At 46.3% G+C, this 16,051-nt stretch overlaps 2 protein-coding genes across 3 annotated transcripts in view; both read left to right on the top strand.

Moving 5' to 3' along the window:
• Positions 1–173: 173 nt before the first annotated feature.
• On the top strand, positions 174–3,727 carry CNPY2 (canopy FGF signaling regulator 2). Of its 2 annotated transcripts, none has more exons than XM_027106677.1 (6): positions 174–688; positions 1,288–1,400; positions 1,547–1,662; positions 2,497–2,700; positions 2,861–2,957; positions 3,559–3,723. In XM_027106677.1, the coding sequence occupies exons 2-6, from the start codon at positions 1,313–1,315 to the stop codon at positions 3,600–3,602; spliced, it is 549 nt and encodes a 182-aa protein (XP_026962478.1). In that variant the 5' UTR covers positions 174–688; positions 1,288–1,312; the 3' UTR covers positions 3,603–3,723. The 2 variants fall into 2 exon arrangements, with proteins under 2 accessions (XP_026962478.1, XP_026962479.1); XM_027106678.1 differs by lacking the exon at positions 174–688 and adding an exon at positions 761–1,155 and having other exon boundaries at positions 3,559–3,727.
• Positions 3,728–8,847: 5,120 nt separating this feature from the next.
• Positions 8,848–16,051, top strand: part of CS (citrate synthase) — a 28,915-nt gene continuing 21,711 nt past the window's right edge. Inside the window, exon 1 of the mRNA XM_027106657.1 lies at positions 8,848–9,108. Coding sequence (XP_026962458.1) covers positions 9,067–9,108 — 42 coding nt within the window. The 5' untranslated portion in view covers positions 8,848–9,066. The remainder of the gene's footprint in view (positions 9,109–16,051) is intronic.

Here is a 16,051-nt window from a genome sequence, read left to right as displayed (position 1 = left end):
TAAGGTCGGGTTCTTTTAAGACGTACAGTATGGTTTCCCTGTTACGTGTAAAAGGGGAGCTGGAGAAACTGACAAACTACAGGTCCCAGGACATCTTAAAATCTGTAGCTACTAAGAAAGAATCTGTGTGGTGCCGCAGTGCTTCCTGGGGGATGTAGTTTTCTGGGTATTGAAATCAGGGCTTCTCACTGGCTAGCGGCACACCTTTCTTTTTGAAGGTCCGAGCCCACCTAGATTGGCACGCGCGAGCCTGACTGCCTCCGTGCACCACGTCAGGTTCTGACTCTGCTTCAAGCCACTCCTATTCTTCGGCTGACCGCCCCCGGTGGTCACGTGGAGCTGCTCGCCACGCAAGTCTGGGTCCTGCGATCCACCGGGGTCCTTGCCGCCTGGGAGCCGCTCCTACGCTGCCTGTTCGCGCGAGAGTTTGGAGGGGCGGGTTTGGGGTCGGTCTCTAGTGTGGGACTCGTACCGTAGCGCATCTGAGACCTGCTTAGGCGTCCACTTAGGGCTCGAGGTGCTGGCTCAGGCAGTCGCCGGGGCACCCCGTGTCTGGAAAGCGCAGGAGCGCTCTGGAGAAGCCTGGACAGCCCCGCTTTCCCGCAGCCAGGTGCTAGGGTCGGGAGCTAAAGTGAGAGTCCGGCTGTCTTCCAGCGCCTGGGCCACGGCGGCGGCCCTGGGAGCAGAGGTGGGACGGATGCGAGTGGCACTGAGGGTCGGGGTTGCACTGGATAGAAGGCAGTGGTGGGGTTATTAGAAAGAGGGCTGGCCCGCACGGGGAATAGCTTATAGGCTGGAGGTGGGGATGCAGCAGTCTCGGTGCTGGGTCCAAATAGGCCCTAGTTATCGAGTGCTCCTCTCGTCAGCCAGCCACCTCGCCACCTCCTGGCCAGAATCAGCTACTCTCCTTGCCAGCAGCTCCTCTGTGCCTGTCGTCCTTGCTTAATCCTAGCCACCAACCCATGGCTGCCACATAGCCCTGTGAATCCTAGGCAGCGGACGCTTAAGTACCAACATCCAAGGCCTCACCTGTCGACGTAGTGTCTGGGGCTAAGCCCCACGTTCCGAGCTCAGCGCTCTCACCCACCGCCCCGGAGCGTCCGGAGCCTCGAGCGCCGGAACAGAGGAGCCCCTTTGTGTCCGGGCCATTTCCTGGAAAGTAGAGCCAGATCACACTGAGGCCTTTGTAGGCCTTGGGATGAAGGATTGGGCGGGGGTGGGGGGCGAGGTACAGGGGAGAATGGAGCTGGCTCCTCACACCTATGCTTTATTCCAATCCAAACCCAGGTGGAGCAACCCCATTGCGCTAAAGATGAAGGGCTGGGGTTTGCTGGCCCTGCTTCTGGGGGCCCTGCTGGGAGCTGTCTGGGCCCGGAGGAGCCAGGATCTACACTGTGGAGGTAAAGGCACAAAAGAAACGGGAGGAAGAGTGGGTGGGGAAGATAGAGCCTTGGAGGGCATGGGATCCAAGGCCTGGGAGAAGGATGAGTGGAAGTCCCTGGGTTGATTCCTTTCTCTCCCCACCCCCTGCCCCCCCTTGCACCAGCTTGCAGGGCTCTGGTGGATGAACTAGAGTGGGAAATTGCCCAGGTGGATCCCAAGAAGACCATTCAGATGGGCTCTTTCCGAATCAATCCAGATGGCAGCCAGTCAGTGGTGGAGGTAACTGACTGTTCCCCCAAATAAAATAGCTCACTCTAACTAATTAAGAAGGACCTTAGTTTAATAGGAATGTAGAAAACATTGACCCACATAGGTATCTAAAAGATTGGGCTGTCTTATTTGGAAGAGGCTGGAGGCTTATACCCTATGCATTTGCTTCCTTGGCTCCAAACCCTAATACTTTCTGTTGTAGAAGTCGTTAGCAGACAGGGAACCTTGATCAGCCCCCTTCTCCACATCCTTAATCCACGTGACTTGTGTTTTCACTATGGCAGTATGGTATACAAACAAACATTCATTCGAAAAAAATAGGTCTTATCCTTACATTTAGGAAATTTATTTCAGGTGGAAACATAACACAGACAGAAAGCTGTACCCTGTGGGCATTTGGGAGATGTTAAGGTTATGATGCTTGTGAAATGCTTTAATAGTTGTTATCTTCAAAGCCCATACTGCCTCTCTAATGCTCTCCTCCTATTAAGGGCAGGTATTAGCCTCATTTTAATACAAAAAAGAAAATCATTACCTTACAGCCATAAGAATTAAAAGAATTCAAAGGAAGAGAACACATAGTTGATTAAGGTTAATCAAAGAGGTTGTTTATTTATAATTTGGAGCTAATGACACCTATTTTATTTTTTAGGTTTGTATAATGAGGTAAATAAGATCACGTATTTGAAAGGACTTTGGAACTACACAAATCATACTGTTTTTAAATTAGGGAAGGCTTTTTAGAATAGGTTGGTTGAGCTAGATTTGGAAGGAAAAGTAAGGATATAAATTACTAATGTACAGAGGTAGAAAAATGTGACCCAAGGCTGAGGACATTTCTAGGTGCCTTATGCTCGCTCAGAGGCCCACCTCACAGAGCTGCTAGAGGAGGTATGCGACCGGATGAAGGAGTATGGGGAACAGATTGACCCTTCCACCCACCGCAAGAACTATGTACGTGTAGTGGGCCGGAATGGAGAATCCAATGAACTGGACCAACAGGGGATCCGAATTGATTCAGACATCAGTGGCACCCTCAAGTTTGCGGTGAGCTATGGGAGTGGGCAGCCAGTTCTTGGAAACTAGGGGAATTATTGGAGAGCCCAAGTGGAAAGTTGGATGAATGTCCTTGTCCTCCTCTCTGGAGGTGGAGACCAGAGGCTTCCCTTGCTGTCTTCTCTCACTCCTTTCTCCCTTGGGTTGACAGTGTGAGAGCATTGTGGAGGAATACGAGGATGAACTCATTGAATTCTTTTCCCGAGAGGCTGACAATGTTAAAGACAAACTCTGTAGTAAGCGAACAGGTAAGCTATTCCCACTTTACCTCCTGTCCTCACATCCCTGTGGAACCCACATTCTCTAGTGTGTGTCCCACCCCTGCTCCTCCAACACCCCCCTAGTACCCCCTCCTCCAACCTCTGATGTTAGCTCAAGAGTTGGCTTCCATTACTTAGGCTTAGGGACTTGGGTTGTTCCTCTCCATTCTTTTCCCGTTGGCTTTCAGAATTTGTGGCTCCCTCACCTGAGTGAGACACTGGTGAGAGGACGGTGGGAATGTTTTGTCATTTAAAAGCATATGCTCTGGGGACTTCCCTGGCGGTCCAGTGGTTAAGACTTCATCTTCCAGTGCAGGGGGTGCGGGTTCGATCCCTGGTCAGGGAGCGAAGATTCCCACATGCCTCAGGGCCAAAGAACCAAAACATGAAACAGAAACAATATTGTAACAAATTCAATAAAGACTTTAAAAAAATGGTCCACATCAAAAAATCTTGGAAAGAAAAAGCATATGCTCTGAAAAGTGGTGGTCAGTGTGTGTGTCAGTTTGTTTTGGGATATTTTCTTGATAGTGGCATATATCAGTATGAGAGTGGCATTTTCTTTGAAACTGTCATGTGCTATTTGCAGATCTATGTGACCATGCCCTGCACATATCGCATGATGAGCTATGAACCACTGGAGCGGCCCAGACTGACAAGCTTGATGGATCACCCCCAGGAGGGGAGAGGGTGGCAATGCCTTTTATATTATGTTTTTACTGAAATGAACTGAAAAAATATGAAACCAAAAGTATGAACCGTGTTGTCTTTTCATGCCCAGAATTGGCCCTTAAATTAGGCTTGAAAATAGGAGATTCCAGACAGGAAAGAAAAGGGAAGGGAAGGAAGAGCTTTGGGAATGGTATAGCGCTAAAGTAGGAGGAGCCTGAAGCTTTCATTCTTTTGTTATCTGAGATTCCTGCTGGACTCACAAACTAGATAAGCATTTATTCCGTGCTTATTCAATATGATGTGTTTAGAGTCTAATTATAGTGAGAAGAGGAACCTCTATGAATAAGCTAGGGAACATGAATAAGTGTATGGTAGTATAGGATTCTAGAAATTACTTGTATTCATACTGATGAAACATAAAGTAAGATAGAGCTCAGTCCTGAAGGAAATGGATTTTTCTACCCTCCCTACCCTTCCAGATGGAGGGATCGGCAAGAGCATACAGGAAAGGGCAAATGGATGTGATCAGCTCAGCTGAAAAGTAAGGGCTTTATCAGATAGGGAGAAGTGAGGTAAGGAATGTTATTAAAGGAAAGGCCTTGCTTGCTGGTCTAAGCTTTCAGATTTGATGCCAAAGCAACAGTAAAGTATACCTTTATCATCTCTATCACTAGCCATTGTCAATGTGGACCATAAGTGTGTCCCCATTTTCTGTGTGTAGAGATTCTGTACTGGGGCATAGGGATAAAAATATAAAGGATACCTTCTTTGAGGAGATTCTTAAACACCCTAATCCTGAGGTGTGGCTGTCTCAGGGTTTGGAATGGAACATTTGTCCCAGGAATGCCTCAGGGAGAGAACACCCGTTATTCAGGTTTATTACATTTCAAAGACTTTCAGCACTTTAGAATCTAAAGGCCCTTGGAAGTCATCTAGTTCACCTTTGTAGATGAAGTAACTGATTTTACAGATAAAGAAACCAAGGCCCAGAGAAACCACAGGTTCTCAAGTTCTGTATGTAGTGGCAAAACTGGATCTATAAGCTAATGTTCCCAAGTGTCAATCTGATCTAATATAGCTGTGAAGTAGCTTCTGTTTTACGTCTTCTTTTTCTCTTAATACCTTACACTAAGCCTGGCACACGGAATGAATGTGTTCAACAAAGCTTTCTTGTACCACAAATCCCTATGAAATCTAACAATTAACTAGCTCAGAGCAAGCACCCTGATATTAGTTGACAACTAAATTCAGGGTCTAGTGCTAATTCCTTCTTCTCTTGTCAGTCATAAGAAATGCTGTATCCTGTCAAATCAGTTTTCCAGACCAGCTGTTACTAAGCTTTATTTCTTCTGTGATGCACGTGAATGATGTTCACTTGCTTCATTCCCCTATGAGTATACCCAGGATTCTGTCTATTGCTGCTTGGTGTCTGTAAGTTCTTACTCTTCCACCAGAAAGCTTATCAGAAATGTAAGTGAGAGTACTCTTATAGGGAACTTGAAGCTGTTGTAATTTACAAAAAAAGCAAGTTATTTGCAAGTTTTAATAAATAAAACAAATTTAATGTTAATCAGTAACAAGTTACTTGTGATGTTCCTCACTAGTTTGTCATCGGCTGGAGAACAGCCGTTAATTCTCCAGCCCAAGAGTCTTTGCCATTGGGACACAGGCATGTGTCTTACATAGGGAAGAGTGGACATTATCATCCTTGACTTGATCCTCAGGAGGATATACTTTGCATATCTCTTAATTCATGTCATAGGTTAGCACAAGGAATCCATGAATTTATCTGAACCTTTCTGGAGGCTACTAAAATTATTCTAGCCTAGTATTCGGTAGAGCATATACTCAACCCTGCATATCTGTTTACACCTTAAATTTTAGATACCTCGTAAATGAGTTTATCAGAAAAATGTTAGCTTTTAAAGAAATATTCCCGAAGACAGTGTGACAGTGTTTTTTGTTTTTTTGTTTGTTTGTTTGCCACACCACGAGGCTTATGGGATCTTAGTTCCCCAACCAACGCCGGGCCCTTGGCAGTGAAAGTGCAGAGTCCTAACCACTGGACCGCCAGGGAATTCCCAAAGACAGTGTTAAATGAGATCCAGGTGTGACTAGGAAAATGTATTATGTGAAAATCTAGTCCTTAAAAATAAGTTTTAGAGGATTTGTTTTTGCTGTGGAAAGGACTCCGAGCAAGAACAAGATTCCTTTAAATATAGGACAGAGATGAATAGCAAGGGAAAAAGAACTAGTATATGTTAAATACTCATATAACAAGCGCATACACACACTTATTTAATCTTTACAGCTCTAACAAATACTAGATGTTACTCCCATTTGCAGAGGAAGAAACCAAGCTCAAAGAGGGGTGGGAGAGCCAAAGCTTCAGCCCTAGCAATCATCTTATCCCTAGGCCAATGGAGTCTCCATGTAGTCCCCAGTGGCTCTGTAAAGTACTACTTCTTTTGTTTGAAAACTACCTTCAAGTTTGAACACATGCCCTCTGAGTCTAATAATCTACAGTGAAAAAGCACTATATCCTCTTTTCAGCCATTTTCCCAGCCTGATTATTCCTTGTAAGAAGCCCATTCTATCCCCCTGGTCTTTTTAGGTGCTAAATGTTTGTCTCTCCTTACCTGTATTCTGGGAAGGTCGTCATTTATCATGTATTTCAGGTATCTTTTTTTTTTTTTTTTGGCTGCACCCCACGGCTTGCGGGATCTTAGTTCCCAGATCAAGGATTGAACACATGCCCCCTGCATTGGAAGCGAGGAGTCCTAACCACTGGACCACCAGGGAATTCCCTATAGTTCCTTATCTTTTAAAATATCTTTAAATATAGCAACACACTGAGCTAATGTGCCCGAGAGACTGTTAACAATGACTCAAAGTCTCCTTCCTGAGTTGCAGCTGATAATTTACAGTCAGCACCATATAAACAATACAGCTTAGTAGTTAAAATACAGCTTCTGGAGTGAGGCCAACCTAGGTCTGAATTCTAGCAATGCCAATTACAAGCTATGGTCCTGAGTAGGATACTTTATCTAAACCTTGGTTTCCTCCTCTGTAAAGCTACTACCATTACCTACATCCCTTAGAGTTGTGAGGATTAATTAAGGTAATGCATGTACCACATTTAGATAGTTTCTGGAAATAGGAAGTACTTAATAAATTTTAGCTGCTACCCATTAAAAAAAGGAGTTTGGTTTACTGATATGAGTTTAAGTTCCATCTGCATTCTCCCACTTATCCTTGGCCACCAGGGGGCACCATTGCCTCTGTCCATTTTAAAGAGGTCATTCCAAACGTCAAGATGACCTCGATGCTCACCCTTCTCTCCCTTGTCCCCTCCAGTTCTCAGGCACTTAGTTGTATTTGGACCTAGAGTTCGCTTGGCTCCTTTATTCATGCTAATCCTTCTCCCTTAACTTTCTTCCCATCTCCCCAGGTCCCAACCATGTTCAGAGAAAGGCTCTAAGCCAGCTCCTGGGAGATACCATTTAGTCCCTTTGAGTCCTGGGCTTTCCCATTGGCCTTATAGCAGTGGATGTCAGGACTGAACAACTTCAAAATAAGTCCATAAAGTCCTCAGGACACTAGGCTCCAGGACACTGTGAGCATTATTGTTCCCCACCCTTCCTCCAATCACTAGAGCTCCAAAATAGGTTACCCTTATGGCCACTCCGTAATTATCCCTTTGGTAGCCTCACCCTGAGAATGCCTCCTGCCACTTGGGGCACTGGAGCTCAGTCCTCTGGCCTGCGGGCTGGTCTCTGTGGATAATTAACCAGAGAGAAGAAACCAGGTCAGACTATTCTAGGGTTAGGAGGAAATCCTCTGTGAGATGCTAAATTGGGAGCAAATATTGATCAGTGGAGCTTTGAAGTCACCGAGGAGATAGCTGAGGTCAGTGCTCCCCTGGGGCACTGCTTGGCTTCTCTTTATGAAGTTTCTAAGATCTACCCATCTGATCCCCAAGCCAGAGAAGCATTGGTTGGTAGGTGTAAAGCTGAGTATAAGGAAACCCCGGAAGAGAAAACGGCATGTTTCTTTCTCTTTTTCCAAGTCCAAGCTATAAACTAGGTTCTTTATAAACAGGATCTGTCTAAACCCGGCTTAGATGGTACTGAGACCTCTGAACTTTGTTACTTCTATGTGAGGAGATAAAAGGGCTGTCCACTTGGGCCTTGGGTCATTCCTCTCTGCCCTTGGGTCAATGACAATGATATCTTAGCAAGGTAGAAAGGTCCTAAGTTCTTGTCTACCCAAAAGAATGAGTCAAGAATGATGTAGATCACTTCAGTGCCATGGTTCATTTAATGGTCTCTGGGGCGCAGAGGATAAGAGTGTATCGAATATAGCCAAGCAGGTATAAAGGTCCAGAGGCCCTATGGGAGTGACGGGAGTGATGTGACAAAAAGGGAGGTGATTTTGGATGAGGGGTTGGTCTGCAGCTCCTGATATTTTGGCTAGATGTGGGGTGGACCGTTTGTGTGGGGCTATGTGACTGGAGTGGCAGTGAGACTAATACCCAGGACCCAGAGGCTCTGGACTGCATATTAAAGGGGGCGTTTCATATTAAGAAAGCTTCATATTAAGGGGGCGTTTGTGAGACGGGAAAGCTTCATATTAAGGGGGCGTTTGTGAGACGGGTTTCCTGGCATTAGTCACAGAACTGACAGCTGGCAAAGACCACTGGATATTCAGGCTCCTGCCTTTGCTTTCCTTCTCCACATTCTGGGTCTGTTGGTATCTATAATACCATGGCTTACCTCAAATGATTTCCACCAAGTAGCTAACTCGGGCATCATAGCCTGTGTCCACATGTCACCTCTATGGCCATTAAGTCATTGACCAAAGACGTTCAAGAAAGCACACCAAGGGATTAGGATCAGTTGTCGTGATAGTGTATTAAGGGGTTGGCTTCCGAGGACCTTCAAAGGTCGAAGTCCTTGGGGCTTTTTCTCTGATAGCCACCTCACAATTAACCTCAAAGGTGTTAAGGATAAGGGGAAAAGCCTAAGTAAGTTAACTGAGTTCTCAGGCACATACTTAACCACCTACACGCTTCCCCCGCCCATCCACCGTTAATTAGCTTACCCCGGACGGTCCAATCCTCCCAGCCACAACTGCTGTCAACGTCTTAGGGCCCGCCCCCCCATGCACACTGGACCAATGGCTGAGCCCGGGGCGAATCCCTTGAGAGGGGGCGGGAGCGGGTTCCGGGCGGTAGGCGGAGCCTCACTGAGGACCCCGGGCTGGGCGCCGCCGCCGGCTCGTTTACCCTTTCCCTCAGCCGCCTCCTTTCAACCTTGTTCCCCTCGTCGGCGCGGCCTCTGGTGCGGCGGCGGCGGCGGCTCCCGTTCCTACCGCAGTTCTCTTCCCTCCTTCCCTCCCCGTCAGATCCCTGAGTTCGCCCACCATGGCTTTACTCACTGCGGCCGCCCGGCTCTTCGGAGCTAAGGTGAGCAACTAGGAGAGAGCGCGCCGTCCCAGGGTGGGGCTGAGGCGACTGCAGGCCCACTAGCGCCGGGGTCTCCCTCCCCTACCCAGGCGCACCCCAGCGCATCTTAAAGGGGCCTTGCGCTTGGCTGGCCGCCAGCCCTGCGTGGCGCTCACAGGGTCACGTGCTTCACTGCCTACCGGCCCCTGGGGGTGTTGAGCTCTGCACGCCCCGGCCTGCGTTCTTGGGCCGGTGGAAAGGCCGGACCCAGCTGTCACCCTGCCTGTCTGGGGTGGAAGAGGCGGGGATGCTTGGCCTTGGAAAAAGGAGTGGAGAACACAGGTGTTGTGTTCCGTTGGAGTTAGGGAAAGAGCCTGTTTGGAGGAAGGGGCGGGGTAAGAGAAGTGGCAGGGGTGAGCAGGTGTGCTCACTCTACCCCTGGGCCAGAGCTGGAGCCTTGGCTAATTTCGGTTTCCGCTTTGTAGAGAGGGCCTTGTCAGTTTTTGAACTTCCTGCTTCCATTTCCATTTCTCCAACCCAGTTATTTAAGCCTTTAGTGACCAAGCATAGCAGTTCCTGCTAGAGGAATGCTACTCGGGTCCTCTTTGTCCTTGGGACTGTTGCACTTACTCTTTATATAGGAGGAGCTTGGGTTGGGTGGAGCGCTTGTGTGAAAGCTTCTGCATGATTATCACATATGATTGGAGAAAAAAACAGAAAGGTTTTTCCCCCAAACTGCAGACTGGCAAGTGAAGATATTGGGCAGGAAATAGTAATTCCAAGGTTACATGACCGGTCCTACTACTTGCTCACTCAGGTTTTGCTGTTGCTCTTAAGTCTGCTCTACCCAGGAAAGATTCCTCTTGTTCTTTGGGGCCCCTTACTTGACTTTTGTTGCCGTTGGAATCAGGAATATTGTTGCAGGTAATGGTGCTTTCAATTTCATATTGCCAAAATTACTTTTGTCTCTGGGCAACTTGGCTCTTCAAACAGAGAAACTGGTGTGCTGAGGGAGTCCCAGCCTTCTAATCCAAGCAGGGACAGTCCCACAAGTGACCTTGACTCCTGCAAAGAACTTAAACTTTCTCTTCTGCAGACAGATTAAAGTTGCCAGCACCTGAGGGGAGGAAGGGAAACCTTAGAATTGTTTTGGCTTACTGTGTTATCTTGCATGGTTGGTGATAAGGTGAAGCATGTAGGATTTACAGGTTCTTCCAGGTACTCAGCAGCAAGGTGGAGGCTGATCATTTGGGAGATACTTGTCTTACCTGACGGTAGTTTCTTCCGCTGCCAGAGACCAGGGTAAGGAAGCCTCTTGGGAAATGAAGCAAGTTCTAGATAGTGTTTTGGCATAATAGGGGACACTATAATTAGCTCATTCCAGAGCTGCTAACCCAGACCAGATAATCTAACCCTACAGTTTGAAAAAGCCTTTAGAATTTACGTTCGAATTTATTTTGCCTCTTAAACCTCTGAGGAAACTCAGAAAGCTTTTGGGTTGGGCTTCCCTGGTGGCGCAGTGGTTGAGAATCCGCCTGCCGATGTAGGGGACACGGGTTCGTGCCCCGGTCTGGGAAGATCCCACATGCTGCGGAGCGGCTGCGCCCTTGAGCCATGGCCACAGAGCCTGCAGGCTCCGCAACGGGAGAGGCCACAACAGTGAGAGGCCCGCGTACCGCAAAAAAAAAAAAGAAAAGAAAAGAAAGCTTTTGGGTTGACAGGGCTACCTAACTGTAGTGATCATTACTGTTTTGTTTACTTTCCTGTTAGAGACGGACCTGAGGATCCCAAAAACCTGTATATTGGAAGCCATTAGAAGGCTTTCGACCCTTAAAACTAATAAAGCCTATCAGATTGAGGAGTAGAAACTTTCTGAGATCTAAGCAGTTAACAGCTAGGATACCAAGAAGCCTTTCAGTTTGTCAGCATTGCTAGCACCTGCCTGAGCTTTCCAGATTAGTCTGCAGTACTCAATTTTACTTTTGCTAGTAAGGTAGGCTTTAGAAGGCAAAAATAGTCTTCTAGCCTGCTACTGTGATTCTCAAGGTCAGGTGTAGTTCGCTTTTCTGAGAAATTTTTTTGACCTTGCCAAGAGACACAGATACTAGTCATTGTTCTGTTGTTCCACTGTTGTTCCTTCCCACTGTCAGGTAATTTTTTTTTTTAATGATTTTTTTTTTTTAATGTTGAGCCTTCTTTTTAATTTATTTTTATTTTTGGCTGTGTTGGCTTTCTCTGGTTGTGGCAAGCGGGGGCCGCTCTTCATCACGGTGCGCGGGCCTCTCACTGTCGTGGCCTCTCTTGTTGCGGAGCACAGGCTCCAGACGCGCAGGCTCAGTAGTTGTGGCTCACAGGCCTAGTCGCTCCGCGGCATGTGGGATCTTCCCAGACCAGGGCTCAAACCCGTGTCCCCTGCATTAGCAGGCAGATTCTCAACCTCTGCGCCACCAGGGAAGCCCCACTGTCAGGTAATTTAATGAACACCTGAGTTGGAGAGACCACCTGTTTCAGAGCCTTGAGATTATTTTGACTTCTTGTTTACCTGAATGAATTTCTACTAAGCAATGGTATTAGCTGTGGGTGCCTTAGCTTTGTGCTGTAAATACTGTCTTTTCATAGGTGATCTGGGTTGGGAATTAGAGTAGGGCCACCAGTTAACTTTTGGATTCATGCCAAAGTGACTTAACCAACCCTAGTTGCTACTTGTGTCATTGAGAATTGCTCCAAGCTAGGATGTTTGATAACTTTGCGTAAATCAATCCAGAAATGTTTCTAGATTATTCCTAGACTTTCTCAAGACTCTTAATACCCGTGATTCCTCTACAGCAGGCGTACACCACTGCACATCTCTTGTATAAATCCTAGTCTGAAATTGGGTTCTACAAAACTGAGTCAGTTTTGTCCTGTGAAATGTTAGTTAGGCTTAAAGCCCCAAACTTCTAAGGGCAAGCACTCAAATCTCTTTGCCTTCATTTTGATTATCAGCCTACCCAAAGTAATGGCAATTCCTTGATGCTTACTAGATGGACCAAAGATGAAAAATGGAGAATAAATCCTCATCATGTGCTAATGGTGGTATGATTGCATTTGTTCTTCCTGGTGGTCTTTAGATTGGTAGCAGGTGAATGCATGGGTGTGGGGAGGCATTGAGGTGAGCCGTGGTGAAGTGGATAATCAGAGAAGGGAAGGCTGGCATTCCTAGTTCTTAGAGTGCAAGTGGGCAGAAGGCAGGAAACCAGACTTGGTGGATCTCCCTAAAGCCACAGAGTAATTCCTTCTGCCCTCTTTTCAGTGCCCTATGTGATAGAGTTGAATAGGATTTGAGTGAAATTAAAAACAGTAGTGAGGCAGCTTTAGCAATGGCTCTTAGGATCTGACTGTCTTTCAGTTCTCCCTCAACTTGCCTAAGTTCCTATATTTCTTTTAACATGTTATCATTTTTTTAAATTAATTTTATTTATTTATTTTTGGCTGCATTGCGTCTTCGTTGCTGCACGTGGGCTTTCTCTAGTTGCAGCAGGAGGGGGCTACTCTTTGTTGTGGTGTGTGGGCTTCTCTTGTTGCAGAGCATGGCCTCTAGGTATGCGGGCTTCAGTAGTTGCAGCACATGGGCTCAGTAGTTGTGGCACACGGGCTGAGTTGCTCTGCAACATGTGGGATCTTCCTGGACCAGGGCTCGAACCTGTGTCTCCTGCATCGGCAGGCAGATTCTTAACCACTGCGCCCCAGGGAAGTCTTTAACATGTTATCATTTAAAAAGCTACGGGCTTCCCTGGTGGCACAGTGGTTGAGAGTCTGCCTGCCGATGCAGGGGACACAGGTTCGTGCCCTGGTCCGGGAAGAGCCCACATGCCGCGGAGCGTCTGGGCCCGTGACATGGCCACTGAGGCTGTGCGTCCGGAGCCTGTGCTCCGCAACAGGAGAGGCCGCAGCAGTGAGAGGCCCACGTACCACAAAAAAAAAAAAAAAAAGCTCCGTAAGTAAGTTCACAGTGGGCGTCATCACCTGAGGTGCTTCTTCACATTGCACATTCATGAATCCTACCTTCAGATTCTGATTCAGCAAAGGTGGGATGGATCTGGAAACTTGTATTTTTTCAAGTGTCTCATTTGACTGCTTGGTGATCCCCTCCAGTTGGGCCAACTGTGTTTAATGTATATATGAAGCTTTGAGTGTTTTGACTTTTTTTTTTTTTAGTGATTATTTTAAATGACTTCAGAAATAACTATTCTAAGAAATAGTCTGATTTAGACTATTTCTCTGGGTTTGTCTTCCTAGGCCTTTTTTTCAAATGCCTGAGGAAAAGTTTCTTGTAAATCCCTGAAACAAAGCATTGTAAGAACTAGTAGAAGTGAGGGAACAGTTTCTAGTTCCTGAAAAAGTAGTACAGTGACAGATCCTATATACTTTATTCAGTAGTGTATGCTTAGTGTGCACATAATAAGTAGATGTTCAGCAACTATTTGTTAAAGAACAGTAAGAATTTCTCTGAAAGGAAAATTAGGACTCGATTCTTTTCTGAGTCTGAATTGGTGTCCTTTCCCGTCTTCTTCACTGAATAATCAGCAAACCTTTAGCAAAGGGTCTGTTAGACAATGAGAGTTCGGCAGAATTATTAAGGAAACTCTTGTGAGTATGAAGGGCATCACAGTATGAAATCTGAAGATTGCTCAGGCTATTAAGTGGCCTGACCAAGTAGTGCAGGCAGACTTCCAATATCACCATTGTGAAACACAGATGTTAAATGGCTTTAGTTCTCTGACCTGGTTCTGGGGAGAGAGGAGCCTTTGTCCTATGTGTGTTCTTTTTCACTTAATGCAAGTTGTTTCTTCTGCATTGGAAGCCTTTGTAGCACAAGATTTTTCCTACAGTTATTAGTGAATTATATTTGCTTCATCAACTAAGCCAGTTCTGGCTTGGCAAGCTCTGATCTTTTATTGATGAAGGACAAGGCTCTAATAAAATCAGGAGCATCTCTCACAAGTTTGTTTTTTTTTGTTTTGGCAGTACGCGGGCCTCTCACTGTTGTGGCCTCTCCCGTTGCGGAGCACAGGCTCCGGACGCCCGGGCTCAGCGGCCATGGCTCACGGGCCCAGCCGCTCCGCGGCATGTGGGATCTTCCCGGACCAGGGCACAAACCCGCGTCCCCTGCATTGGCAGGCGGACTCTCAACCACTGCGCCACCAGGGAAGCCCTCACAAGTTTTTTTTTTTAATTTTTAAATTGAGGTATAATTGATTTACAATATTATATTAGTTTCAGGTATACAACATAGTGATTCAACATTTTTTAGATTATACTCCATTTATAGCTATTATAATGTATTGGCTATATTCCCTGTGCTGTACAATATATCCTTGTAGCCTATTAATTTTATACACAGTAGTTTGTAATCTCACAAGTTTGTTGGAGCTCCTGGATATGTGGCAGGATATGTTCTGAATGTGCCTAGGATAGGGAATCAAAGGAAATTTGGCTTTTCCCATGTAGAGTAAGGGTCCTAGATGTGAATCGATGATGATAATAGGCTAGGAGGAATAAGAGAAATAACCACATTATTGAGTAAGTGCTTATCCAAATGGTATTCTACTGTTCCCAGAATTTGGGGGAGAAGGGAGTAGTTTGTTTTTGTTTTTGTTTTTTTTGGCTGCGCTGGGTCTTCCTTGCAGCGCTTGGGCTTCTCTATGGGCTCCACAGTGCGTAGGCTCAGTAGTTGCGGTGCGTGGGCTTCTCTCTAGTTTGGCTCTGTAGTTGGGGTGCGCAGGCTCCAGAGCACACGGGCTCAGTAGTTGCAGCACAAGGGTTTAGTTGCCCTGTGGCATGTGGGATCTTAGTTCCCCGACCAGGGATTGAACCCGCGTCCCCTGCTTTGGAAGGCAGATTCTTAACTACTGGACCACCAGGGAAGTCCCGAGAAGGGAGTAGTTTTAATTGATTTTTGTTAAGTGATTTCGCCAATACCCTATTCCAGAAATACCCTAAGTATTATAAGCAAGTCTTTGGCAGAATTTCCTGCATGTATTATTTGTCCTTTTCCTCCCTTGGCCCTTTAAGATAGAGGTTCCTTTAATTATATTTTTCCATCCTAGCATAGCACATTTGAGAGCTACAGCCCATTTCTATCAATAATAGCCAGCTCACTAAAAGAGTTATTGCAAGGGGTGGCAGCATATGAGGTTTGAAAATCCTTTTAGTGATTGCGATACCCCCATCCTGTAGAGAATCCTGGCTGTCAGACATTGTGAGCCAGGCCCTTATCTTCGGAAGTAGCGCTCTCCATTTCTCCCCATGAAGGAGCTGACCTATTGAGTGAGGTGACTCCCTGATTCACCTGACAGGTGCTGTTCCAGTAGGATGACTTTACACGTGGCATGCAACCAGAAGCCAAAAGCCCCGCTGCCACACCTCCAGAACTGGGGGAGGAGCTGGGAGGTGAAAGTTCAGGGATGACTCAGAGATTTGTAATCTGCCTGTTGCATCTGTGAGTATAGCTTGGATGTACTATACAAAGCCATTTAGCAGCTTTCCTTGGCAGCCAGGAGTAGATGAAATGAGGTATGTAGCCTAGGGTATGACAGTCCTCTAACATCTCCTGTCTAGATTTGCTTGCTGGTGGGGATTATGGTTAGTTAAATTTGTTTCCTCTCCTTGAGACTCTTCTCTTGGTCAGGAGGCCCTTAGGAAATTGGGGCTTTATTTCCTGTTCTACAGCTAGAGGGAATTATCCATTCACCCCTTCCTCAGGCTTGACTGCCTCTTTCCTGGAATCCAACTCCACGAGAAAATTGTGACATGAGTTGGTAGGTAATAGGCCAACACATTTCTAAGAAACAGATATTTATTGATCTCAGCTATACAGAAGGCACTGTTCCAGATGCCTTCATGCAAATGATTTCATATAGTCTACTTGTCTACCCTGCAGTTGGCTTTGTTGTTACCAGTTTAGAGGTGTGAAAATTGAAAC

This window comes from Aethalodelphis obliquidens, unplaced genomic scaffold, assembly GCF_003676395.1.
Source record: "Aethalodelphis obliquidens isolate GAN/ISIS:26980383/991018 unplaced genomic scaffold, ASM367639v1 scaffold8, whole genome shotgun sequence".
NCBI classification, from domain to species: domain Eukaryota; kingdom Metazoa; phylum Chordata; class Mammalia; order Artiodactyla; family Delphinidae; genus Aethalodelphis; species Aethalodelphis obliquidens.
Note: the sequence above shows the minus strand (reverse complement) of the source record. Positions and strands in the feature narration are given on the sequence as shown.

What these genes read in the sequence shown, in the direction of transcription:
- CNPY2 (XM_027106678.1), top strand. Translation starts at nt 1,313, where the DNA reads ATGAAGGGCTGGGGTTTGCTGGCCCTGCTTCTGGGGGCCCTGCTGGGA. An exon ending in CCAGGATCTACACTGTGGAG is followed by an intron (nt 1,401 to 1,546) that starts GTAAAGGCACAA and finishes CCCTTGCACCAG; the next exon opens with CTTGCAGGGCTCTGGTGGAT. An exon ending in ACTCTGTAGTAAGCGAACAG is followed by an intron (nt 2,958 to 3,558) that starts GTAAGCTATTCC and finishes TGCTATTTGCAG; the next exon opens with ATCTATGTGACCATGCCCTG.